General features: G+C 37.5%; 1 protein-coding gene across 2 annotated transcripts in view; it reads right to left on the bottom strand.

Moving 5' to 3' along the window:
* The window catches only part of RAB3GAP2 (RAB3 GTPase activating non-catalytic protein subunit 2), a 113,128-nt gene that overhangs the window by 54,573 nt on the left and 46,100 nt on the right, over nt 1–12,455 (bottom strand). For both annotated transcript variants that reach the window (XM_081299128.1, XM_081299129.1), the window contains exons 4-7: nt 7,466–7,547; nt 5,981–6,028; nt 5,827–5,902; nt 5,418–5,519 (exon numbers count right to left, since the gene is read on the bottom strand). In XM_081299128.1, the coding sequence (XP_081155254.1) occupies nt 5,418–5,519; nt 5,827–5,902; nt 5,981–6,028; nt 7,466–7,547 (308 nt within the window). The remainder of the gene's footprint in view (nt 1–5,417; nt 5,520–5,826; nt 5,903–5,980; nt 6,029–7,465; nt 7,548–12,455) is intronic.

Below are 12,455 nucleotides of genomic sequence, written 5' to 3'. Positions count from 1 at the left end.
AGAGGAATCTAAAGAAGATGAGTAGTAGCAGAAAAAAGAGAAAAGAATCTTGGGGAAGACAAGTGGGAAGACAATAGAGAATACAGAAAACAAACAAAAATTAAGAAAAATGTAAAAATAGGAGACAAAAGAATATACAACACAACTGTAATATACTATTCAGACATCCTGGTCCTCAGGAGCCTAATTAATGAAAAGTACTTGGTTTCACAAATGTTGGAGATGTGAGAGTGGGAGGAGAGAGAGAGAAAAAAAAAACTTGAAGGAAGATACAAGGATTGTTTTTGTTGGAGATCAGTATCTTTCCTGTTTTCCTTCTCATCCAACAGGTGGGGTATCTCTACCCTCAGGTTGGTGAAGGTTATTAAGGTGGGATGGTTGGTCTTGGGGGTGGAGCTCCTGAGGTGGGGTATAGCACTTGCCGGGCCCTGATGGGAGATTGTACCATAAGGACACTTTTGGGGGCCCACTGGTGTGATGTGGACACCTGGCCTTATCTCCTTATATCACCTGTAGACCTCCAATTCCTGGTCTCTAATTTAGTCTCTAAACTGTTTCCCACTCCCCCAATCAGGAACCTTTCTCTCCAGAGGTCTTGTGGGCTGCATACCTGTCAAAGAGAGCTATTTTGTACTGGGCAGTTCAAGACCAAGTTTTGTGAGCTATGGACCAGCCACGTAGCCACAAGTACTGTGCTGGGTTAGCAGCGGCCAGAGAGCGGGGGGAGTTGGGGACATTAGATACCTTGATTTTGCTTTTAAGTTCTAGCCTGTGTCCCAAGCTGGGAGTTTCCCCTACTAAAGATGGCGACAAAGGTGTACCAAGATGGAGGCGGCTACTTTTAGTGATGGGATGTCGGGTCGGATGGGACCAGGTGGTGGCATTAGGTTGTGTATTCAGAGATGCAGCTCTGTGGAGAGTGCAGTGTTGTGGTTGGTGGCTGTCTCCAGACCCTGTGTGGTGTCCCCAGGTGCAGGCTACCACGTGTAGGGGACTATGGCAGTGGTTGCAGTGCCCCAAAATGGGAGGCTACTGGGAGAGCACCACATTGGTAGATGGAGGTCCACATGTGAATGGAGGCAGGAGGTTCTGAGCATGGGCCGTGGCTGGGTGTCCTGTGTAGGAACAGGGGCCAGGAGTCCCAAACTGATGCTGAGGCCTAGAGACTTGCAATACAAGGTGCTGGGATTTCTGCGTGGGAGCAGCTATTGGGGTTCTCTAATCACTCACAGAGAAACAGTATTCCCGCTACTTGAATCCCAGGTCCTAGAGCCTGCCTCTAGCCTGCCATCTTGGGTCCCCTGGCAAGCTCTTAGATTATTAAGGCTCAACATATTCTCATGATTTTTGGCCAATTATAGTTTTTCTTTGGAAGTCTACCTTGCCTCTTTTCCTATTAGACTATTAGGGTACTTGTACTTTTAAGAGAAAGTTTGGGGCCACAAGAAACAGGAGCCAGGGGTAAGGGAGCTGGCATGCCTACTCACATGATGGTCCACTGAGCATGGTGCAGGGAAGGAGCTAGAAGACAGAAAGGTCCTCACCACCAGCAAGTAAACTATCTCCAAAGCCAGAATCTTCCTGAAGAAAATACTGACATAAATGCCAAAGGCTCAAAAATACTGTGCAAAGTGTTTTTGTTGTTTTTTCAAAAGACACAGAAGTAGTTTCTTTGACATTCCAGAAATAAACCTCATTTTCTCTTGGAATCTTCCCCTGCAATGACTCACTGTTGCCCTTACAATGCATTTTTTGCCCCCAGAACTGAGTTAAAAATCTATACCTGTGATCTCTGATAGACCTGGTAGTATCCTGTGAGGAAGCAAACAGCAAGTTTTTGATATACACATAGAAACTGATGTGTCAGATTCAGAGATGCTTATGTACCATACAGAGTAACAACAAGACTTCCTTCTCTGTGTTCAATAAAAATTATTTTTCAGTTAAAAGATTAGTTTTTTGTTTGCATAGCTAATCACAAGCATCTAAATATGAGTTACATTTTTTATCAGTTTCAAAAATGAATATTATAGACAGCCAAATTTAGAGCATTTAAAGGATCTTCACTATACAGTCAATTTGGAGAAAAATGGAAAACAGTTCTTTGTATCATAATCTTAGATTTCCAAATGCTCTTTGTTGCTGTTAACAGTTTCACTTCTATCTCCTCATGATGAATACTTAAGTCTAGACTTAAGTCGTCAGCAATACTTTTATTTTCCTATACCCTTTACTTAAGAGAATTCATTATCCATGACTTCAGTCATCATCACCATTTTAACCTCTGTGCTTACATACTAGATTTGCATCATTACATGATACTAGTGTCTTCATTTTGTTTCCAACCACTGCCTCAAATTCAACATGCCCAGACCACAGTTAACAACCTTTATTTATTGTCACAAGCTTCCATGGGTTGCATGTGGGTCACCATGCATCAAAGCCTAGTGGATAGAAACATCTGGTGTTTGGGGATGACCAGTGGACATTTCCTCTGGTCAATTTCCCAGGAACACTGTGAATTTTTATCCTGCTCTGCCATGTCCTACACAGCACCTGAGATGGCTAATCAACCTGCTGACTGCAAGACATCAGAAAGCAAGACCCGCCCTTGAAACCTTATCCCTGCCTTTGATGTAACCCCTTAAATAAACCATGGGAGCCATCTTTCCTTTGTCTAGTTCCTGCTCTTGTGTGGACTGAATGTATCAGGAGCTCCACTTTTATAAATATATTTATATATAAGTATAAATAAATAAATTTATAAATATATATTTATATATAAATATATATTTATATAAGTATATATAAATATATATTTATAAATATATTTATATATTTATCTATACTATTTGATTTTGGTTTTCATTAATCATTTTAGACTTTTAAGTTTTCAGGTGGCTTATACCCTTCTCAGCAGGTAGAATAACCCCCCAATGAGACGCTGGCTATCACCCCCATTAATTTATGGCAAAAGCAGTCACCTCTAGTTAATGGTACTTCTAAGAATGATAATCTTAGAGCTATGTTTGACTCATTTCTCTTTTTAATACTCTACATTTCTAGATAATAACCAAGTATTGTCAATTGTTCCTTCAAAATTATTTTTGTACTGATCCTTTCTTTTTTCCCATAGCAATACTACTCTTGGTTCCCAACACTCAACATTTATTATAGATAACCTAAAAAAAAGCCAGATAACCTAGGCTTCCCAATTCCAGTCTCTAACAATTCCAATTCATTCTGAAGAAACAGTCCTTCAAAATCACTTTAATTATATCACTTCCTTTTCATAAATCTTTAGGGGCTTCTCTCAACTCCTGGATCAATTCTGATTTTGACATAGCTTTCAAATTTATACAAAATTTGGTTGCTCTCTTTATTCCAGAGACAGTTTCTCATTATTTCCTATCATGATTTCTTTGTTGTTGCATACATGGTTTTACATGCAAATCTTCCCTCATTTTTCTCTTGATTACTTGACATAGTGCCTCTGTTTCCATTTAAAATTCAAGTTAAAGTCTACGCCCATTTTCAAGGCTTAATTCAAATCTCACCTCCTCAGAGAAATTTGCTCTTATTGTCCTAGTCTTAATTGAGCCCCCAATCAAAACTTGTACAGAATTTACTTTGTCCTATAAATCAGCAATTAGGTGTATCTTTATATCACTAATTCATTCTTCAGTATTAACATATATTAATCTAGACTCTCTTACTAGATGAAATCTCTTTTATAGCTCCCATCTTTCTATCATACAATTTAAGTTCAAATATACATATAATTTGTTCACTTGAAATCTTGTGGAAGTCAAGAAATACAAAAAAGAAAAAGGCATGCTATATCTCCAGCAATTAAAGAAATGCAAATGAAAACTACTCTTAAGATTTCATCTCACTCCTGTCAGAATGGCAATCATCAAGAATACAGGCAATAATAAAAGTTGGCGAGGATGTTGTACACTCATACATTGCTGGTGGGACTGTAAACTGGTGCAACCACTATGGAAAGCAGTATGGAGCTTTCTCAGAAAATTGAGAATGAAACCACCATTTGACCCAGCTATCCCACTCCTTAGTTTATACCCAAAGGACTTAAAATCAGCATACTATAGTGACGCAGCCACATCAATGTTTATGGCAGCTCAATTCATAACAGCTAGGCTATGGAACCAATCTAGATGTCCCTCAACAGATGAATGGATAAAGAAAATGTGGTTTATATACTCAATGAAATATTACTCAGCTGTAAAGAACAGTGAAATTATGGCATTTGCCAGTAAATGGTTGGAGTTGGAGCATATCATGCTAAGCAAAATAAGCCAATCCCACAACACCAAAGGCCAAATGTTTTCTCTAATATATGGATTCTCATTCACAATAAGGCGGGGGAGGGGAGCACTAGGGAAGAACAGTGTTACTTTAGGTTAGGTAGAGTGAAGTAATGGGAGGGAAGGAGAGAAATGTGGGGATAGGAAGTTAGTAAAATGAATCAGACATTATTACTGTATGTATATATGTGACTACGTGACCAATATGACTCTGCAACATGAAAATGAGAAATTATATCAGAAAAATGAGAAATTATATCACATCTATGTATATAAAGGGTATAAATGCATTCTACTGTCATGTATTAAATTAAATTTTAAAAATTTTTAACGAAAGAAAGGCATGCTATATACTTTTGACTATCTTTACTGCAAACCAAATAAAAGCATATTGGCTTAAGCTCTACAATTATATTTTGATTGTGAGAAAACCAAGATCTCACAAGGAACCTAGGAAGAAGTGAAAGTCTCACACTGAACAATAAATCTTCCAATAAATAGAAAAAAACACATTTTCCTCTATAAAAACTTAACAACCTTTGCTTAAAAAAAAATTAACTACAAAGTAGCAGTACTATTAAGACCAGAGCTTTTCTTTTACTATGGGTAATTTTGGATACCTAATCAAAAAAGATCATAAGTTTACATATCACACTTTTGCCTTAAGTCACTATTAAGTCAAAAAATAAGAAACTTTCTTGGCTTCTAAGTATTTTACTTTTATTATAAAGTGAAACATAATACTTCATTAAAAAATTACAGCAAGACGGGCTGGGGTTGTGGCTCAGCGGTAGAGCACTCGCCTCACACGTACGGGATCCTGGGTTTGATCCTCAGCACCACATAAAAATAAATAACTGAAATAAAGGTATTATGTCCAACTACAATTAAAAAATAAATATTTTTTAAAAAATTATAGCAAGACTAGAATTCTGTAAACAGCTACAAATAGATTATCTCTCTAGAATGTGAAAGCATAGCTAACTGTGCCACAAGACAAAAACTTCTCTAAATTTCCATGCAAAAAGGTGGGGAGAAACTGCTTCAGAGTAATATCCCTATCACTTTGAACATCATCTTTTTTATTACCTGCTCAGTCACACCAGGATGTCGGGGGATTTCATAGGTTCTGCATTTAAGCTGAAGCACTGGATCTTCATTCAACAGCTGTGCAAGCAAGAGTACACCATTCTAGAAGGAAGCACAGAGAAGGGCTCTGCTTGTTTCCTCACCAATATACATGAACAGGTATGGCTGCCAGAGAGTATCATTTCCCCAGCAGTTTTCCACGGATATCAGGTACTCTTTTTTTAGAAGACTACAGCTTTTTTCTCTATATCATCCATAGGAAGGCCATATTGCCTATCCTGGCCTCCATCCCCATGAAGTATCAATTACACATTTATAAACATCAGGTAATAATAAAGTCACAAACTAGTATATGGGGATGCATAAAGAAATACTGCAGTCTTTTCTACCTGCTGAAAATTCAACTCACCTCAGTGTAGAAGCGTACATAACCCGAAGTAAAACCCACCACAATGCAGGTCCAGTCAGGACGCCCAGTGGAACTTCTGTTACAAATAAAATTTACAATCTTAATATCTCATGCACCAAAGTAAAGAAAACACACAACTCTTATTTATCCTTACCTCTTTTGGCTTGCTAGAGGGATACAAAGAGCACTAGTTACACATTCCCTAAAAACAAAAACAAGATAAAAATCAGACGGTTATCCAATAAACTATCAATTGTTTTTATTTTTCTAAAGTTTAATATTAAAGGGTAGTAAGTGGAAAATGAACTTTGTGGACCAGTTTTAGTTGATGCACAAGTAAAAAACACAGTAAAACTCCACAATATTCATTCACAATAAAATATAACATTGTGTTCATTTGAAGTTAATAAAATACGGCGTTTTTTTTTTACTCTGCATTGTCATGAAAACATGAAAGAAAGCAAAACTTTGCTTACACAAAAGACTGTATACAGAACCTAGAAGATCTCAAATGATCACCCGTAGGCACTTCCTACCATCCACTCTCCTTTCATATCAACTAAGAATTTCAACACACCTCCTTGTACAAGATGACAGGCAGGGCTGAGGGTAGGAGGAACTGCTAATCACATCACATGTAAATTGTATTTCTAGAGATATATTAGACACACAGTATTTCAACTACCTGGTTTCTTCTTTCTAAGCACATGTTAGGGTTGATATCCTAAAAAAGATTTTTTTGGACATGTGGACTTGAAATATTGTCAAGAGCTCAAACTAAACCTTGAAATGGAAAAACTCTGAATTTTATTTTACCTGTCAAACCTTGGGACCATCACCAGCTTTTTCAAGTAATTATAAACTCTTTTGCCCCATATAGTACAGTAGGTAATCACTGAACAAAATTACTTTTTTGTTTATTGTTTTTAAAGTATTATTTTGCTCTGCATTTGTGACAAATGTCTTTTAAGTGCTGAAACTAAGAGAATTGTGATCAATTTATTCTGATAATAGAAAACATTTCATTAAGTATCTGTAAGATGCCAGACATATTCTAAGTCCTTCCAGTTGATATCTTTTATCTGAATTCAGTCTGAAGGATCTTTTCCATTCTGATCAGAGTTTCCAATCATAAAAGTTTAACTGAAAATAGTTCCTGGCTCAAGGTTCCAGACTAGTAGCCCCATCATGTAATTACTACAGAGATCATGGTTTAAAAAGGTTTACTGGGTCAGCAGGAACCTTAAATATCCCAACATGTGAGTTTTAAGATTTAATGTAGCATAGTATCCTTCAGTACAAACCTGATACTGGTAAAACAGAGAGCACAATGAATGCCTGGCTTTCTGGATGAATAAAACTAGCAACGAAGAAAAGGGAGAAAAGACAAAATGTAAAAAGGATTTTATGGGATTCTTTCTGAACTCTCATACTCTTTGAAACAGATTTTTAAAAAAGAAATATCATGAGTACAATAAGAATTTGCTGGCCAGACCATTGTCTACAATCTCTAAAGTTGAGATGCATATACATTTTTTAAACATTTAAAATGATGAAACTTCTTTACAGATTCAGTTATAAGTCAAAAGACTTAAATATGCATTAACACACAGAGTAAAAAAAAAATTAAGACACCTACCCTTCTTCAACATTTAAAGAACCACTCCAACCAACAGCAAATTGCATTTCTTCCTTTCCTTTATCACTATATTTCCATTTTGCTGAAAAAAATTAAGATGCCACATGTTACATATTATAGCATACTAAGACAGTTACTCATATATTTTAATCTTTCCCTTTGGAATGATGAGTAAAAAACGTAATAGTTCTGTATTAACTGATTTGTGTCTTTTTCTAGAAAAATGTAAGATAATAGTTACAAAAAATTTTAAAGAATTTTATAAAACCAGCTGGTCCCTAATCGTTAGTCATTCCTTCATCCTATTAAACCTGTATAATGCAGAATAGAGCTATTAATTCCTATGAATCACACTATTTTATTTGTAAACTTACTGTTATCTTCAGATGGCTGAGAAAATTTTCGTATTAGATTTATTCTACTGAGTAGAAATCTGCTTTATAAGACCATTCCATATCTGTTCTATATATAACCTTATTTTGATTAATGAGATTTTTCATATCTTATATATACCTCCTAATTTTAATCTTGAACAAAAAAATTCATGAGCTAAAAACTTATGCACCAAACTGCTAGGAGCCACAAGCAAATAATATGATGCATGGCACTTTTGGTTGTAAGGTGACATGCCAGCTAGCCACTGAGATAATATGATTATGTTAAGATTTACATTCATATGGAAATTGGACTCCTGCTGTTCACCTTGGCCTGCTACCGGACTCATGTTACAGGTCTCCTGGAGAGTTCCCATTGGTTGGGGAAGGATAGTAGGAGGAAATTCCGGGGGAGGTCCGGGCCCCCCGGTTCCAGTAGACGCACGCGTGGGAGGACCGGGTTTGGCTTGCCGGCGCCTACGGAGTATTGGCGGCTTTTTCAAAAATAAAGTTTTGTTCCTGCTTGAGTGGCTCATGATTCTGTGCCCAGCCAAGACTGTGGCAATTGGTGGCCCGTACAGCGAACGCCTGAAACTTAGAGGTGAGTGAAATTGCTTGCCCCTGAGGGAAGGCGACAGAATGGGTGACCATTTCAAAAAACAATGTGTTCTTGTTTTGATTTATTTTGTTTTTATTTCAAGCTCCCTAGCCCTAGAATTTTCTCAGGTGAACTGGGAAAAATGGTTGGCTCAAGGTTTGAAGTTATTCGGCCCTGAGAAAGAGAAAATTGATGTAACCATTCTCTGCTCCGTTTTTGTTTCATTCTGCTTCGGCTTTGTTTTATCCTATCTTATTGGGTTACGTTACCTTTATAGTAGATTAGAATCTAGTAAAAAACAAACCGAAAAACTGTTAAGTAAATTGTTAGAGGTCCAAACTATGGTAGAAAAAACGCTAGGCCAAGCAAAAGAGAAGGTCTCTCAAGCTAGTCAGACAGAGGAAAATTTAAAGAAAGAAAGCTTAGAGGAAAAACAGCCATCAGGTGGAGAATTACAACAGGAGGTTGCTACTAACTCCGTTCTATCACCAGAGGGCGTAATTCAACCAAAAGCTCCATCTACAGCTGAGCGGCCCTCAACTCCCGTAGTTGATGGACGGAATTCTGAGGCAGGACCCCAAAGATTAGCATGCCCTGTACTTGAGCAGGCAGGAGGGCAACGAATTCACCGTGCTTTAGATTTCAAAACAGTAAAGCAATTAAAGGAGGCTGTAACGACCTATGGGCCGCAAGCTCCCTTCACGGTAAGCATGGTCGAATCTGTTACCAACTTGGACATGACACCAGCAGATTGGGCTAACATGTGTCGATCTGTGCTAAATGGAGGACAATATTTGTTATGGAAGGTTGCCAATGAGGAATTTTGCATGGAGACAGCTAGGCGAAATGCAGAAGCTGGTTACCCTCAAAGAAATATAGATATGCTATTGGGAAAGGGACCTTATGAGGGTCAAAGACAGCAAATTGAATATGACCCTGGCGTATACGCACAAATTGCTGTAGATGCAGTTAGGGCATGGAAAACTTTACAGGGGCATGGAGATTTACAAGGTCAATTATCTAAGGTAATACAAGGAACTAATGAACCTTATGCTGAATTTGTAGATAGGCTTATCCAGACAGCCTCTAGAATATTTGGAAATACAGAACAGGCAATGCCATTTATAAAACAACTGGCTTATAACCAAGCAAATCGTTGCTGCAGAGAGGTCATTAGACCATGGAGACATGAAGATTTAAACACATATATTAAATTATGTAGAGACATTAATGAACAAGGGCAAGTCTTAGCAGCAGTACAACAGGCTTTAGATGCCAGGCCAAAAACATGCTATAATTGTAATCAAACAGGACATTTTAAAAGGAGTTGCCCCATAAGAGGAGGGTTTAACAAAGCTGGGTATCAAAGGAATAGAATACCGGGTATTTGCCCACGATGCCATAGAGGGAAACATTGGGCTAATGAATGCCGTTCTCAAGCCACCATACAGGGTATTCCATTATCAAAAAACGGACAAGGACCAAGTGTTTACCCACGATATCGTGGAGAAAGGTATCAGGCTCCATTGCCAAAAAACGGACTAGAGGGCCCAATGCCCAGGGGCCCAAAACCACAAATATATGGGGCAATGGAGGAACCCAGCAGCACCATCAAGGTAGTGCCCAGGACGCATTATCCATTAAATCCCTCATCAGACAAACTAGAGGGAGCGCAGGGTTGGACATTTGCGCCTCTGCCAGAGCAGTACTAACTCCAGAGATGGGAGTTCAAATCATTCCCACAGGAGTAAAAGGACCTCTTCCCCAGGGAACAGTAGGCTTATTATTGGGACGCAGTTCTTCTACACTAAAAGGACTTATGATAAGTCCTGGGGTAATTGATCCCGATTATGAGGATGAAATAAAAATTATAGATAGTTCTCCAAGAGGTATATCAGTAATTTCACCAGGAGATAGAATAGCACAGTTATTAATAATACCCAGCCTGCATGATAAATTTTCCAGTTGTAATGTAGAAAGAGGTTCCAAGGGATTAGGCTCCACAGGTGTAGATTGGGCTATGCTGTCTTTAAATTTAGATTCTCGCCCAATGCTAAAATTAAATATTCAAGGACATGACTTTAATGGGCTACTGGACACAGGTGCTGACCTCAGCATCATATCTCGTCAAGAATGGCCAAAACATTGGCCATTACAACAAGCCACTCAAACACTTCGAGGCCTAGGAGTGGCAACAAATCCCCATAGAAGTGCTATGGTATTAGATTGGAGGGATCCTGAAGGATGTGAAGGAACTATACAGCCCTATGTATTGGATCATCTTCCCGTAAATTTATGGGGACGAGATGTCCTAGATCAATTAGGATTGACATTAACAAATAACATCAATCCTAATGCGCCCACTACTAGGGCTAAACAAGGCTTTAGGAAAGAAAAAAGATTAAGAGAACAAGAACCAGGTATGACAGCACCTATTCAAATAGATCAAGAAATAAATAGACATGGATTGGGTTTTCAGAAAGGGCCACTGAGACAATCAAAATTACTTGGAAATCAGAAAGACCAGTGTGGGTTCCTCAGTGGCCCCTGACTAAAGAAAAGATACAAGTAGCCCATGACTTGGTCAGACAACAATTAGCAGAAGGACATATACAACCTTCCGTATCCCCCCATAATACTCCCATTTTTGTCATTAAAAAGAAATCTGGTAAATGGAAATTATTACAAGATTTAAGAGCCATTAACAATGAGATGGTTATTATGGGACCTGCTCAATCAGGGATTCCCCAATTGTCTGCTTTACCAAAAACCTGGCATGTTTTAGCTATAGATATTAAAGATTGTTTCTTTTCAATTCCAATTCATCCCGAGGATAGTCCACATTTTGCATTTACTATCCCTGCACTGAATCATGAAGGTCCTGATCAGAGATATGAATGGAAAGTACTCCCTAAAGGGATGGCTAACAGCCCAACTATGTGTCAAATTTATGTTAATAAAGCAATCCAGCCACTTAGAAATCAAAATCCTGAACTACAAATATTTCACTATATGCATGATGTGTTATTGGCACATAAAGATAAAAACATATTACTAGAATGTTATGCCACACTTACAAACTTATTGAAAAATTATAATCTAGAGATAGCAATAGATAAAGTACAATTAAATCTTCCAATTAATTATTTAGGAGTTCTATTATCCTCAACCATGGTCCGTCCACCAAAAATTCAAATACGAGTAGATCAACTCAAATCACTTAATGACTTTCAAAAGTTATTGGGAGACATAAATTGGATAAGGCCTTATCTAGGCATACCAACAGGAGAGTTAGGACCTTTATTTGATATTCTAAAAGGTCCATCAGATCCAAATTCACCCCGCATGTTAACGCCTGAAGCAAGAAAAGCATTAAAAATCATTGAAACATATATGGAAAATATGCATTTGGATAGAATTGATATAAGTTTGCCTTTATTATTTATTGTACTACCAACAAAAAATATTCCTACAGGAGTATTTTGGCAAGAAGGTCCATTATTGTGGATACATTTATCTTATTCTCCTAACACTATTCTTACTAGGTATCCTGAGGCTGTAGGACAATTAATACTCAAAGGAATAAAAGCAGCAAAGGGAGTGTTTGGGATTTCTCCCAATAAAATTATTACTCCATATACTATAGATCAAATTGATGAGTTAGCTAATGAGTTAAATACTTGGGCAATAATCATGTGTAAAACTAGTGTTTCATTTGATAATCACTTACCATCTAATCCTTTGTTGTCTTTTTGGTCTAAGCATCCTGTAGTTTTTCCAAAAATGACAAGAAAAACCCCTATCATAAATGCTCCAAATATATTCACTGATGGGTCAAACAATGGTACAGCAGCAGTAGTTACTCCTGATCAAACTTTTACATTTTTAGTACCCAAACAATCAGCTCAAAAGGTAGAGCTTAATGCAGTATTACAAGCTTTTATGATGTTTAAAGATTCTGTATTTAATTTATTTTCTGATAGTCAGTATGTAGTTAATGCTATAGTATCCCTTGAAG

Source organism: Spermophilus citellus (assembly GCF_964194105.1).
Source record: "Spermophilus citellus genome assembly, chromosome: 6".
Lineage (NCBI taxonomy): Eukaryota > Metazoa > Chordata > Mammalia > Rodentia > Sciuridae > Spermophilus > Spermophilus citellus.
This window is presented reverse-complemented; position numbering and strand designations above follow the sequence as displayed.